Source organism: Meles meles, chromosome 10 (assembly GCF_922984935.1).
Source record: "Meles meles chromosome 10, mMelMel3.1 paternal haplotype, whole genome shotgun sequence".
Classification (NCBI taxonomy): Eukaryota; Metazoa; Chordata; class Mammalia; order Carnivora; family Mustelidae; genus Meles; species Meles meles.
The window spans coordinates 41985398-42001570 of record NC_060075.1 but is presented as its reverse complement, the minus strand read 5'-3'; the positions used below and the strand labels follow the sequence as shown (position 1 = coordinate 42001570).

At 39.2% G+C, this 16173-nt stretch overlaps 1 protein-coding gene across 2 annotated transcripts in view; it reads right to left on the bottom strand.

Annotated features, from left to right (window-relative positions):
* Positions 1 to 16173, bottom strand: part of AOAH (acyloxyacyl hydrolase) — a 166102-nt gene that overhangs the window by 48019 nt on the left and 101910 nt on the right. For both annotated transcript variants that reach the window (XM_046021072.1, XM_046021071.1), the window contains exon 14: positions 2707 to 2789. In XM_046021072.1, the coding sequence (XP_045877028.1) occupies positions 2707 to 2789 (83 nt within the window). The remainder of the gene's footprint in view (positions 1 to 2706; positions 2790 to 16173) is intronic.

The window sequence follows — 16173 nt, the reverse complement described above, 5'->3', positions numbered from 1 at the left end:
AGTAATTGAAATAACTTGGCAGGGTACACGCTGCATAATATCGAGAGAAAAGCCACAGTGAGGAAAAGCAACAGCAAATAGGAAGAAGGGCTGCAAATAAAACCAGAATGTTAAGTAATGAGTAATTATGAGAAACTAAAATGACAGCGACAATAGCAATAAAAACCTTCTTAGAATTACAGCCTTAGAAAACGAGTCAGGAAGCATCTTCGAAGAAGTTATACTAGACGAGGTATACATTCTAATTATTTCTAAGAATTGCAAATTTAAAAAGGAGGAAGGATCTCATTCCCCCCCCATTCTCCTGCACCTACTCATTAGAAGTATGTCTGACAGACGGCACAGGTTTTTGATCCTGTTCTGACATGCATGTTTTTTTCATGATTAGGCTTCCCTCCCATCTCCTTTCCCATTTTTATCTCCATGATCTGAATGTTAAAGGAATGCTGTCAACGCGGCATACTGCAAAAGGGAGAAACGTCTACTACAAATTGTACTTTGTACTTTTTGCAGTATCTTCCTTTGTTTTTTTTTGATTTTACAAAAGATCTCTGTATGCGTTGTGGGTGGAAAGTAATGTTGAGTTGACATGTCTGGGTCTTGGGCGGGAGGGAAATGCTGGTGTCCTAGGCACAGGGAGAAAGTAAATTCGAGCCTGTGTTTCCAGCAGAATCCTCTTTCTTCTTCTCACTCTCACCCAACACCCTCAGCTATGGGATCTTGGGCAAGCCCTTTGCTATTGCTACACTGTTTCTTTCTAGGTTATTTTTTTAAAAGGTTATTTCTATGTCAAAATAAAATCTTCAGAAAACAGAAAATTAAAAAAAAAGAAGTCTTCCATATTATCATCCATAATTTAGCAAACATCATGATTCTGGTCTATTTTCTATAGATCTTATATACGTCTAGTTTCTCCTTTTATTTTAAGACATATAGAATATTTTAGAAATTAAGCTATACCATCTAACTTTATATCCTGATTTTTTTTTTGGCAGTGTTTTGTCTTTCTAAATAAATACATATATAGACTCTGAACCTTCATTTTCTAGAGTTGCATGATATTCAACTCAGGCATTTTTGTTCTTTGTTTTTTACAGTCTACGTTGACAGAGAGCTTTTCATAGCACTGGGGCTGTTGGATTATCTCGCTAAAGGAAAAGAGAAAGTACAAGGGCTATAGTTCACTTTATATCTGTGATGATCTGTAGCCAGGTGCAATTTGAACTTCTCACCACATTGTCTGATACGTTCATCTGCAGAGAGGTGAGGCCAGTCTGTTTCTGTAGATCACCGCAGATCCCAGACCAGTGACTGGAGTACCTTTGCTGGTGTCTGATTGTAGTAAGACAAGCTGGCTACAAATTCCAGCCCTGCAACTTTCTGTCTGTGATCACAGGCAAGGTTCTTGGTCTCTGTATGTCTCTGTTTTCTCAGCTGTAACAGTGTGGATATCCTGATAATCCCTCAATTCTGAGAAATACATTTTAACACATTTGATAGGAGGTTGAGTGCTGCAATCAATGTGTATGTTGTAATTCTTCCTTGCTTTTTCCTCCCTCAACACTTCCCAGAGCTATTATCATCAGTGGTATCTTAGAACTGAAGAAATATAGTAATACTTTCCTTACAGTTTATTGAAAAAAAATCAGCTGAAATATTACACATAAAGTATTTTTAGCACTTGGTAAGAGAGCAATAAATAGCAGCTATTATTTTATTAGTAAGAAAACTTATATTGTTCTTAGAATAGTAGAACATTTATTCTGTGTTGAACATTTATTATAAGACATAAATTCTTTGCAGGTCATATATTTAGTTAAAACTTGAACTGCTTGGAAAATGCCTTAGCACTCTTGTTAATTAGAGATGGCACAGGGATGGCAAATAGGTCTAACTCTCTGTGCCAAGCCTAATCTGTTGATGATGATTGTCAGAAGTGCTGTGCTGTGTGAATTGCTGAGGCAGAATCTGGGTGTAGCAGACGAGAGCGCCAAGGCTGATTAGTAACATCCTAGGGAGATGGAGTGGCAACATACGCCCTAAGTGTCTGCCATGTCTGCATTACGTGGCCCGAAACATTACTTGGCAATTCATTCCGCATGAGCCAGACATTGGTTTCTCAATCAGGAGTTTCACTGAAATCCTGTGGCAATGGACTGCCTCTGGGTCCAAGGTGGGGGCTGAGAACCACACAGGTAAGAAGCAAGCCCAGAGGACACTGATATCCTGTGAAACACGGGAAGCTGATGGAGACCTGTAAGTCTCCATGACACTCTGAAAACGCATTCCTTTCCTTAACAACATTGGGGATTCCAGCCACAGTCACTTAGCCATTTTTCTTAAAATGCCAACCCCAGTAGAAATGTGGGAGACTTTGCACAGAGGGAGAGGTAGAGCCTTTGCAATTATTTTGATTTTGCTCGGCCCTTATTCTGCTAATGCTTCCTGAAGTCTTGCCTCCTGAGCTTTGAATGCCCTGCACCTTGGCCTTTCCAGAACCTGGCTGGGGAAGGATTGACCGCATCTTGTTCTTGTTCTCCTCTGCTGTGTGTAAGATGCTCAAATCCCAGGGCCCTTCTGTAGAAAGGAGATTACTCATTTTATTATGTGGTCCTGGTCATCGAACTCTCAGCTTTTGTGACACTTATGAAGCAAAATCAATCATTAAAGGCACACTGCTAAAGGCTTAAGTGGAAAGTTACATACCATTTCTTGAAATATTCTGGTAGTCTCTGTGATTGCAGTGGTTTCTTTTCCGTAATCGAAGGTAAACAGAGTTTTCTTTAATTCTGAAACAAATATATATGTGCATAATTAATACGAGGACAGTCACATGATGAAGTTCAAAAAACAGCATTTTGTTATGATTTTTCAAAATGGGTGGTTCAAATGAACTCAGAAAAAACAAATTTCTGCAGACATGTTTTTCTCTAAACTGTCAATACATTACTGAGTTGTTATAAGAAGAAATCCTATAAAATGGGTTGTAAGATTAAACTACTTCTTTTTGTGAAGACCTCCAGAATCATCCCCATTTTTTTTTTTTTTTTAAGTTTCAGGCTTTTGTCATGTCTATAAACCTCAATAATTATTTTACTAATATAAGAAACCAAACAAACCCAAAGATGCAGAATGAACTTTTCAAAGTTGAGTTTCTAGATCATCATAGAATTCAGTTAATGGGTGGCTAAAAATGTGATTTTGTTTAAACAACCCCATATGCAGAGTCACCCCTTTCTAAACTTTTTACCAAGAGCTGCTATAAGTTTCTTGAGCAATTGGTCATCTTTATAAAACGTGTTTTTTAACTAATTTTATTAAGTTTAAAATTTTAATTTCAGTAGAGTTAATAGACAGCGTTTATTAGTTTCAGGTGTGCAATACAGTGATTCGACAATTCTATACATTGTTCAGTGATTTTGAACATGACCTTATACCCTTTCTTCTTTTGATTGCTGCAAAGCTGTGGCAGCAGCTGATCTTCAGATCCATCCCTCCCTTCATCCATTTTAACAGAAGTTTTAGTAGGGAATGATGATGCCACATGACGACTGCTTTACCCAGCTTCTCTCGCAGCCACAAGTAGCCACTTCACTCATTTCTGGACAATTCCCAATTTCTGGGAATATTTCTTTTTTTTTTAAGATTTTATTTGACAGAGATCACAAGTATGCAGAAAGGCAGACAGAGATAGAGAGGAGGAAGCACGTTCCCTGCTGAGCAGAGAGCCCGATGGATGCGGGGCTCGATCCCAGGACCCTGAGATCATGACCTGAGCCGAAGGCAGAGGCTTTAACTCACTGAGCCACCCAGGGTGGGTGGCTAGGAATATTTCTTAGGAAACAATTGGCAAGTGACCTTTGCTCCTTCTTTGTCTTCTTTCTCCATTTTGCTGCCCAGAATAGGTAAAAAGCTGTCCTCTTGGACAGCGGGGATGACTTCTACATTGGGAAGGCAGAGGGGTGAGCTGGAAGGACCCTGGACTCTTGAGGACCAGGGGAGTTGCCATCCCAGACCAGAACTGGACCACACATCTCTGAAATTTTACGTGTGAAAGAAAGAAACTCAAATATGATCTTATTTTAACCACCCATATGTGGAGTCTCTTTGCTACTTGTAGCTGAATCTAATACTAATGGACACAGAGTTTAGAGACAAATTTGTGACCAGTATCAGGTTATAATTGCACACATACTTTAAGTCATTTTCTTGGCTTCTCTTGGTCCCATCTTTGATTTTCTATCTTCTTTTGCCAAGCCTTAAATTTAATTTAAATGTAATTTAATGTTATGTTCTTTATGCTTTTATAGGCTTTTATAAAATCCTTTTTGAAATAAGACCAGGTATAGACTAATGGATAATAATTAAACTTGGAAGTATTTGATTACTCTGCAAATGTATTGCATTTTCTCTTCATTACAATGACTTCATATCTCATGACCTTACATAAATCACCATTTACTTGTGTTACATGAGTCTCACTTACTGTATTAGAGTGCCTGCCAGCTGTCTTAGTGCTTCAGAAAGGTAAGCATGTATGAGGTTTGGGCACTTGGCATGCACTGAAAGTAGTCTTTTTGAAGTCTGAGAAAAACTAATGATAATATTTTCTGATAGAAGAGCATGATGTCTGAGCAATATTTTAAGTATGGGATTTTTGCTTTGTGGTGGAGTTTTGAGGTGAATAATTTATTTTATTTTTAAAAATCAAATCTACCTATGCACATAGTTTTAAAAAGTCAAATTGGTATTACTTGAGTGATGTTTAATGAGCCCTACTATGTTCCAGGCACTTCTGTAGGCACCTGGGTCGTATTGGTAAATGAGGAAGACAAAGACCCCTGCTCCGTATTGCTGACATTCTATCAGGAAAAGAAAAACCACTAAGCATCCTCAATGAAAAAGAAGAGGGGATGATAGAAGGTGGTTAAGTGCTCTGGAAAAAAAAAAAAAAAAGCAGATAGCAGAAATAGGGTTAGAGTGGTTGGAATAAGCTTCACTGAAAAGGTGAATGCAAACCAAGACAGTTGGACTCTTTATGTCCATAAGGCTTGTAGTGATAAAGAGCAATCCCATACTACCCTCCCTTCCCCATTTCTCCATTCCCAGAGCAACTAATTTCAGCCTTAACTTATTGATTCACTGAGCATTCCCTTTCTTATCTCTAAATAACATACCTTCAAGTCCACTTTGTAGTCTTTGGCATTATTTACTTCCCACCATCAAGAGGATGATTTAGCTATTCACAATTGATCTATGAACACTTTCTCTTCCATTCCAAATTCTTTTATTTCCCTGGAGTTAACAGCAGCCTTCTGTTTCTTTGCTTAATTTCCCAAGCATTTGTCATCAATTTATTCTCAAAACTTTTACAGTTGTTTGATACCCTTTCAATATGCTCTATCAGAAAGCTTATTTATTTTTTTATCTTATGGAAATCTCTTGACCCGATTACTCTGGACTTGCTACCCTGTGGATATCCTGGGAGCCCCCATCTTCTTCATCCTGGGGATTCTCTTTACCTCTTCCTGACTTAGCAGATCTATTTTCTAGAAGACATTTTTATTTATTTATTTATTTTATTTATTTATTTTTAAAGATTTTTATTTATTTGACAGAGGGAGATCATAAGTAGGCAGAGCAGCAGGCAGAGAGGGCTTTGCCTAGCAGAGAGCCCGATGCAGGGCTCGATTCCAGGACCCTGAGATCATGACCTGAGCCGAAGGCAGAGGCTTAACCCACTGAGCCACCCAGGTGCCCTAATTCTTATTTATTTTTTTATTTTATTAAAAAATTTTTTAAAAAATTTATTTGACAGAGATCACAAGTAGGCAGAGAGGCAGGCAGAGAGAGAGAGAGAGAGGAGGAAGCAGGCTCCATGCTGAGCAGAGAGCCCAATGTGGGGCTCAATCCCAGGACCCTGGGATCATGACCTGAGCTGAAGGCAGAGGCTTTAACCCACCGAGCCACCCAGGCGCCTCTTTTATTTTATTTTTTGATGGAGAATGTTTTTAAGTAACTTTTGAAGGATGTGGGAGAAGTAACCTTTTTTTTTTTTATCATTTGTACATCTAAAAAGTTTCTATTTTTTCATTTGCTGAAGTATAAGGTAGGCCCAGAAATGCAGCTTATATCATTAATATAAACATAAATATGGTTAATAAGGCTTGTTGGGGAAAAACTTCAAATAGAGAAGTAACAGTGCTTACTTGGTCCCTGAACTCTCATTACCTAATAGAAAGGTGTTTCAGATAGGGCATAGCTAGACTAGACACATCTAGGACACCCTACATATTTTTAGGGAAAGAGGGTTTTGGTGTTTATAAGCCACTATGTAACAATAACAGATTTATGGTATAGGTGATTTTGTTAAATAGGAGGAGTCCCAAACATGATGAATCAGCTTCTTGCTAAACCATCAATAGGAAGAAGGAAATAAGCCTCCTGGACCATCAGAGTTTGTCTCTCCTTGGCTGTTGTGGTAGATTAGAGATGGCCTCATTATCTTTTACACCCTTACCCTTAAATCTTGGCTGTTAATGTGACTTTTTCACAAACAGGGTATAGTAGAAGTGATTCTAAATCACTTATGGCCTGGTTTTTAAGATAGCTGGCAACTATGGTCTACTGAAGCCCTGATCCACCATATAAGAAGCCTGACTATCCTGCTGGAGATACCATGTAAAAAAACCCTACAATGGAAGTAGCCAAAATATCCTTCAAAGGGTGAATGGGTAAACAAACAGTGGTATGTCCATACAGTGGACTATTATTCAGCTGTAAAAAGAAAAGAGCTATCAAATCATGAAAAGACATGGTAGAACCTTAAATACATATTGCTGAGTGAAAGAAGCCAATATGAAAAGGCTATATTCTGTATGATTCCAGCCACATGACACTCTGGAAAAGGAAAAACCATGGAAACTATAAAAGATTAGTGGTTTCCAAGGATTTGGGGAGAGAGAGGAGAGATTAACAAGTGGAGCACAGGGTTTTTTGGGGGGAAGGGATTCAGTGAAACTCATCTATATGGAAATGTAATGGTGGTGGACACATGCCATTATGCATTTCTCAAAACCCATGGAAGGTTCTACATAAAGAATAAATCCTTAGGTAAACTAATGGACTTAAGTTAAGAATAATATGCAAATATTAGCTCTTCATTTAAAACAAATGTACCACACTAATACAAGATGTCAATAATAAGGGAAATTGAAGAGATGAAAGAGTATATAGGAATGCTGTATTTTCTGCTCAATTTTTCTGTAAACCTAAAATTGCTCAAAAATTAAAGTCTATTTTTAAAAAAAGGCACTATCTGGAAAGAAAGAGAGATCCAGCTAAACCAAGTCTTCTTACTGTCTTTCCCCAGGCACCAGTTATGTGAGTGAAGCCATCTTTTTTTTTTTTTTTTTAATTTTATTTATTTGACATAGAGAAATCACAACTAGGCAGAGAGGCAGGCAGAGAGAGAAGAAAGGAAGCAGGCTCCCTGCGGAGCAGAGAACCCGATGTGGGGCTCGATCCCAGGACCCTGAGATCATGACCTGAGCCGAAGGCAGAGGCTTTAACCCACTGAGCCACCCAGGCGCCCCGAGTGAAGCCATCTTGGACCCTCTAATCCAGCCACTAGGTGAATACCATCGAATAACTATGGTCAACATCACATGCAGAGTTAGAATTGGCCAGCCAAAATTTTCCTGAATTCCTGATACCCTAAACTGAGAGATATAATGAAAATGGTTGTTGTTTAAGCCACAGAAGTCTGAAGTACTTTTTTACACCGCAATAAATAACCAGAACAGATGGTTATAGAATTCTAGGTTAAAATCATATTCCCTCAGAAGTTTGAAGGAGGCAGTGCATTGGCTCCTAGCCTCCTAGTGTTGTTGTCTGAAACTTTTCTGTGCCTTGATCCTTTGAAAGCCTATGGTAGCTTTCAGCCTCCTCTGTTCCAAGAGTTCTAAAATGTTGTGATGACAGGATTGGCGTGGCTCTATTTCCATTCACAGTGTTAGTCACTAATGGACATTTTCAACCTGGACTCATGTCTGTCAGTTCTCAGAGATGCTCTTGAATTATTTCATTGATGATTTCTTCCTTGCTTCTTTTGCTTTTTTTTTTTTTTTTTTTTTTTTTTTTTGTATATTGGGTCAGTTGGGTTCTGGTCTTCTGATCTTCCTAGTTTTTCAGCCCCATTTTCCATATCTTTGTCTTTTGCTCTATTTTCTGAAGGATATCCTTAAATTTATCTTTCAATCCCTTGTCACTAGCATAACTTCCAAGTGACCTTTTTTGTTCTTTGAATATTTTAGCTTTAGCATAACCTTATTACATGAATGAAACCTCTTTATGTTTTTGAAAATATTAATTCTAGTTACTTTTTGTAAATAGGATATCAATTAGAATCTAAGAAAAACATTTTCTTAGAAAATAGAGCAATAGTTTGCTTTCTTGAAATTGCCTTTTCTCTTTTTGTGTTGTCATTCACATTCAAGGTTTCCCTCAGATGTCTGATGATCCTGGAATGTTTGTTGGCTTGTATTTAAAAGTGCTGAAAATGTAAAAGCTGATTGGAAAATGGACCCCTGCGTGTGGCTTGTTGACTATGGTCCTCACCGTAGCATGGGCCGACTTTCTTAGGGAACTCCTGCTGCCCGTGTCTGGAGCCTTCCTCCCTGGGATGTGCAGATTCCCCTGGGAAGGATCTTCTGGTCGTCAGCTGGCTTGCCAGCACTCTGGGGCTGGTTCTCTGCATTCAGCATGCATGTACTTTAGTGGGCTCCTCTCCTCACTTATGTCTGGTGTCCCTCAACCCAGAAGCCTTTGGTTTTAGCATCTCCAGAGAATAAAAACCTCTAGTCTTATACCAGAGTAAGGGGAGACAGCGGCCCACCTGTGTAAAGCTGGGCAAGGGTCGAAGTATCTAACTGCTTCTTCAGCAATCTTTCAACTGACACTTGTTTTTACCCTTGCCTTTCTAGAGCTGCCATATGTGGTTGATTGCCAAGACTTTGGGGGGCTGCAGTGTAAACTGTGCTGCTTCTTGACATTCCTACCTACTGGCTTGGGATGCAGCTTTCTGAGTCAACTAGGTCAGTTACCTTCTGGCCTGCTTTCTGGCTTCCAATGTTTTGTAGTGATGACTCTTTCTGTTCTCTTTGTCCTTGTAGACCAAATCATTTACTGTCATTTTCGTGGGGTTTCTCAAGGGAGAGAAGTAAATGCTTTGTTCAATCTGCTATCTTACCCAGAAGCCTGAAATGAATACTTTATACTCTGCATCATTTACACCATCTGCCTTGACTATTTTATTAAATTTTGAAAAAGCAGATGGGAAATGGACATTAGATCTGAGTTCAGTGCTAAAATAATTTCACGGTCAATAAAGAGGGGTTACTTTCCTTTGGGAAAGTAATTGTTACCAATATTTAGCCATATATGTATTTTTGATAATTCTAAAAATGAAATTTATGTACCAAAATACTGTTTGGCTCATGACCTGCTCATGGAGAGTAAATAGCATGGATATTAATATTATAGATACAGTTAGTTGCATCTTTCTTTATAAGAATACAAAATCTTTGCCAACCGGTGACAAGTTTCATTAACATTTCTGACCAGAAATAGTACATAGAATTTTGAGATCAAGGATTTGGATAGGCACTAGAAAACATTTCACATAATCAAAGATAATGTTTTCTTTCATCCCACCTCGAATACATAATCTGTCTTGTAAATTCTAGGGTTGAATTTCTCATGGAGTGCTCAAGAATCCAGAGAAGACAGAAAAATCAATACAATATTTTGTGAAGCCTATAGCATAGTATTTTTGAGATGCTAACAAACTGAGAAGAATGCTTGATAGAAAGTCATCTGTATACAAGGTCAGTTGGATTTGAATTCATAGGAGAAACCAAGGATACTGTAGATAGTAAGGTTAACTGTGATGACCTCTCTGGTTTCAAATCCCCACTTCTTGGGCTCCCCAACCCTACTTGGACTCAGGTTTCTCAGTGTGACCTTTCATTTCTCCCCTTTCCCTCTGTTGTATATTAAAACCAAGTCCAGTGGGCTGGTAGAAGAGGTATCAGTGTAGTTTGAGGGATGCAAAGGAGAAGTACTTGAAGTACTTGAGGGTTCTCTGCCTTCCACTTTCTCCAGTGCCTAAGATGCTGGTGTCCTCAACCTCCAGGGCTGGTTTGGAAGCACGCCATGTTGAAGTCCCACTTTGACCAGATCTGTCTACTGCAGGGCGTTTCATGTGAGGACACACTGTCAGCTTTCGATTTCTTTTCTTTCTCTCTTTTAAAGATTTTATTTATTTATTTGACAGGCAGAGATTACAAGTAGGCAGAGAGGCAGGCAGAGAGAGGAAGGGAAGCAGGCTCCCCACTGAGCAGAGAGCCCGATGTGGGCTCGATCCCAGGACCCTGGGATCATGACCTGAGCCGAAGGTAGAGGCTTTAACCCGCTGACCACTCAGGCGCCCCCAGCTTTCGATTTCTAACACCAAAATTCAAAATAGGTAAATCTCACACAGAGTATCTATTGGCTGCTCTCCCCAACATGGGTTCAGGGAGCAGAGAAAAAAAACACTTTCTCTGAGAGCCTTCTAGTAACCCACCACGCCCAAACCACTTCGCTATCAAGAAATGGAGAACAACAAAACAAAGAATAAAACCAAGAATGAACCTCAAGCATGATACAGACAAATGAAAGGGGCTGATTTTAAAACTAAACAAAATCATCACCTCCTATATTGAGTCAAAGTAGAACCTTTTTGGAGAGAGGCAACAGAATGCCTTCCCAATAGGCTTAGCATGTCAGAGGGTTTGGGGATAGACCAAGCGTGATATTATGCAAGCAACAATAGTGTATCTGGTGCCAGTGAAGTTTCTGGGGGCAATTTCTGACTTTCTGCAGAGCACTGCTAGTTTGGATATAAATTCTGACACCCTAATTAAGTTGCATCATAAAGAATAAGACACACAAAAAAGACCAGGGCGTGGTAGACTAGCAGCAGGGTCTGTGAGAGAAAAGTGGTAACATCTGATGTGAACGGTTAGGTCAGGGGAGTGAAGTGGGATAAAACTGAATAATTTAGAGACTGGAACAGCTTTATGCAAGGACTGTTATTGCTACGAATTTTAAGAAAAGGGTGGATAGTTTTCTTTCTGATGTGGGTGGAAGTCAGACCAGCATGGGACCAGGGAGACAGATTAAAGAACTTTCAGAATTCCTTCTAGTCCTTTGATACTAGATCCCTGTGTAACGTCTAATTCACCACATCACGGAACAACCAAGATTTCAGCCTCAGAGAGAACTAAATGTGCAGAATTCGACTCGTTGTGTATTCAGAGAGACCGGCAATGGGCTAATTATGCAGGGGTGTGTGCAGGGGTGAGAATGGCTAGAGAGGAGGTCCTAGGAGTTCAGACATGAAAAGATTAGTCAGACAGCATGAAAGATTTTGAATCTGGGGCAGCAAATAATACAGGGAAATAGACTTCATGGGCCTTGTGTTCAATAATTCATGAGCCTCTGTACTCAGACAAGGCTTCTTACCTGTTAAGTTAACCTCCCACTAAGATTCTTCCTTCTGTCCTTCTCAGAGCTTGGAGCAGTCATAACTGTTTCCCTCCTGGCATGTTTGGTCTCAGATTTGATTCTAGGCCACTGCATCAGCATAAACATTAAACTATGATAAAACTGAGAGATAGAAGGTATGGGCGCTTATAAAGGTTAAAAAGATCACTTGTGATGCACAAAAGATTGTTTTAATAATCTAAACAGCCTTTCTCAAAAGATGCTGTGAAACACTACTTTCTTGAGATGTATCTTTCTCATAAAATATACACACATACACACAGGGAAGGAGAGAGGGAGAGAGAGAGAGAGAAATTCTACATAGTTCTGTGGTCAAGTATGTAAATGAATTTAGGAACTGTTCCATATTAAACCTTGGAGATATGCAAAGTGTTTTTGCCTTATCAAAGGCTCTTATTAGTCTTATACTGGATAAATGTATTTCTCCTTATTCAAACTGGCATTTCCAAAACTTAGTTGACCCAGGAATCTTGTGAAAAATGTTTGTGACAGCCTGTGGAACTAGACCTTCCTGGAACAGTGTTTGGAGAATACTGATGAATTACTTCTATCTGTATGTGAGCATGGAGATGGCCTAAAATCTCAGGTTCCGTTGGTTATAGGAATCCTGTTAGAGAAATTTGGAGGTTCTCCTTTGCTTTGATCAATTTAGACTGCACAATTTATCGTTCTGGACAAAACTTTACAACGAGGCTTGACTCATCTATAATTGGCCAAATTCACTTGTAGCAGATCTCTCTCTCATTTGTTTTATTCCCTCTACCTGGCTACTGAATTGGTATTCTACTTGAAGTTCACTATTTCCAACTTGTTGACTGTGTGGTTATTTTAATATTTTAATGGATTGCACTAATCTCTTGCAGAATATTTATTTTGGAACACACTCAGAAGTCCGAGGGCTTACATAACGCTGATTTATTTTTACATGATCACATCATGCAGCTGGAGATTCGATTCATGCTGTTTCTATTCCTCCTCCCTTATCCCTAGCGTTTTTTTTTCAGAAATGTTAATTCCTACAAATCTGATTTGATTTAGGCAATCTGAGAAAATGCAAGGGAAGGAGGCCTGTAGATTGGAAAGCAATCTACAAATGTAAAGTGATATCGTTATGAATGTATTCAGTAATTCTTTTATTGAGCACCTCCTATGATGTCCCGTAATGTGTGTGTGGGGGGGGTGGTGCTGGGGCTTCTTGTACTCAAGAAGCCCAGGGTTTGGTGTGGGGCAGGTGGAGGGGAAAAGCCATAAAGAAACAGTTATGACCAGTGAGGTGACATTGCTATTGAAGAAGCACAGTGGGGAGTATGGGAGAGAATCATCCAGTTAGACGGGAATTGGCATGAGGAGGATGTCTGAAGGAACCATCTCCTGAGCGGTAAGTGTCAGAGCGTGAACAAGGGCTAAGTAGATAAGACGAAGGTGAATGTAAATGCTCCTGAAAAGATGCTCCAACTCACAAGTGACCAGGAGGCTACATATGAGAACAATAATAAAATACTGTTAGACGGAAAACATTAAGTAACTGGGCGATACTCAGTATTGGCCAGGTTGTGGGGAAACAAGTATTCTCATCTACTGTTTGTGGGAATGTAAAATGGAATAGCCTTTTTGGAGGGATGATGAAAAGTTAAGAATGTATACATTCAGATTTAGCCACTGTTCCCTAAAGAAATCCTCACGTGTGTTCATAAAGAGAACTGCTGAATGTTCATTACGGCATTATTGGGTGTAATGAGGATTTGGAATCGACTGTCTGTCGGTAGGGGAACAAAACAACCTTGCTACAAAATACCATGCAGAATTACACAAGAATAGAAGGCGCTTCAAGAAGAATTGTTAAAGCAAAGCATTAATTTACAGTATGTTATGCACAGTATAATGTTATTTATGGGAAAATCCCAATGAAATATTTATGTTTTATATACCGATATGCACATGTGATCACACAGAAGAGATCTGAACAAAATCACACTAAATTGATAACAGGGTTTTCTCTTGGGAAAGGGGATGAAATTGGGGGAAAGCTTTGGCTTTTTACTTTACATACCTCGGTATTCTTTTTTTTAAGATGAAAACATATTCATGATTTGAGTAGTTAAATTAAAAAGTGAAAATTTAGAAATGAGTAGAGTCAAGGGAGAAATTGTTGCAAGTGGAGAGACTTGCCAGGGTGTGGCAGGAAGAGTCCTTGGCTAGGAGCCATAGTGTCCATAGACAGTCCTTCCTAATCAAGGGATAGTGCCTCTCTCCCGTGCACTGCACCCTTTCTTGCCTTCTCCAGGACCCGGTTCCTTCCCTCATCCACCTTTCTCTCCTTATTGGATCGTCCTCTCACTAAAAGCATGCTATAGGAGTTCTCATCTAAAAATGTCTCCTTCACCTTTTATTCCCCACAAGCTATCACCCCCTTTCTCTGTTCCCTTTAATAGTGAAAACTGTTAAATGAGTTGTTGATGTTCACTTCCTTCATCGCCTCCTGGAAACTACTCTCAGCAGTCAGGCTCCCATCTCTGTCCACTGAGACGTTTCTGGCCAGTCTCTCCTGATCACCACCCTGCACACCCAGGACTCTTTCTTCATTCCCGTCCTCCTCTGCCTCTGGCAGTATGTGGCTGAAGGGCACCTGTCCTTTGTAAACACTTCTTTGGTCCTTAGGATGCTGAACCCTTCTAGTTTTCTCTCTGCTTCGAGAACTATTCCTCTATCTGCTCTTCTCAAACCTCTGCATATTGGCATTCCCCAGCAGCCTCTGTCCACAGCCACATCTCTCTTTCACACTCACTCCCTGGCACAGAAGTTCTCAATTTGTTGCTTTCAAACCATTTTATACTCTTAAAATTACTGAGAAACCCAGAGAGCTTTTATGTGAGTTACAGCTGTCAGAATTCATATTTTAGAAATTAAAGCTTAGAAATCTGAAAGAATATTTAATTATTCATTTAAAATAATAATAAACCCATTACATGTTAACTTGAATTTTGTTCTGAAAAATATATATTTTCCAACCCCTCCTCCAATTAGTGAGAAAAACAGCATCATTTTACAATTCTGTGAATCTCTTTAGTGTCTGACTTTAACAGAAGACAGCTCAGTTCTCATCTCTGGTTCTGCATTAAATCTGTTGTGATATGTTGTTTTGATGGAATTATATGGAATTATAATGGGAATATATGTTATATATTATACATATTATATATAATTCCACATATGGGATTATATGGAATTATATAATCATATTAAACACACATGTGGTTGGAAAAGGGAGTAACATTTTAATATCTTTTTTACATAAGTATGGATAGCCTTCTTTGATTCTATACCAAAACTCAAGATGTGGTATTTTCTTTTTTTTTTTTTCCATTTTATTTATTTTTTCAGCGTAACAGTATTCATTCTTTTTGCACAACACCCAGTGCTCCATGCAAAACGTGCCCTCCCCATTACCCACCACCTGTTCCCCCAACCTCCCACCCCTGACCCTTCAAAACCCTCAGGTTGTTTTTCAGAGTCCATAGTCTCTTATGGTTCGCCTCCCGTTCCAAATTTTTTTTTTTTTAATAAACATATAATGTATTTTTATCCCCAGGGGTACAGGTCTGTGAATCGCCAGGTTTACACACTTCACAGCACTCACGATAGCACTTACCCTCCCCAATGTCCATAGCCCCCTCCCCCTCTCCCAATCCCACCTCCCCACAGCAACCCCCAGTTTGTTTTGTGAGATTAAGAGTCATTTATGGTTTGTCTCCCTCCCAATCCCATCTTGTGGTATTTTCTTATAAAGATTGATTAGTTGCAATGTAGAAACTGAAATTACATCAATGAACTTTTTGCACCACATTACATTAAAATGCATGTGTCGGTCTTGTATTTTGAATGGGCCTTTCACCCATGCATTTTTTTAAAAAAGGATTTTATTTATCTATTTGACTCAGAGACAGAGAGAGAGAGCACAAGCAGGGGGAGTGGCAGGGAGAGGGAGAAGCAGGCTCCCCACAGAGCAAGGGGATGACCTGAACCAAAGGCAATGGCCTAACAAATGAGCCACCCAGGTGCCCTACCCATGCATGGTTTTATATATCATATACTGGCCATTTAGAAAATTTTGGCTCACTGAGTTGTGTGGATATTCTAAATGCTGATACATTTTATGATACAATATTGAGAAATCATACTTGTCGGTACCACTACATATCTAGTAGAAAGGTTTTGGGTATCAGGAAGCTGTCAAGTTCCTAATAGAAAATTCAAGTTTTCAAAAATTCAAAATTTTCTCTGAAAGCTCAAATTTTAATGATTAACAATCAATACTGTCAGTTGTTTTCCTTGAAGCTCCCTCATTTCGGATGCAATATCTGCCACATATCCAATCTGAATAACTATAACTTATTTTCTGGTTCTTTTCAATAAAACTGGTGTTCCATGAAAAACTGACTGGAGTGGAAGATAGCTCTCAACTCCCTTACACTCGTGTTTTTCCTTAAGACAATCGTATTTTGTTACACGGCAAAAGTGCTTTATGTGTATCTCCCATTTCGTCAGACGAAAATGTTAAAAAAT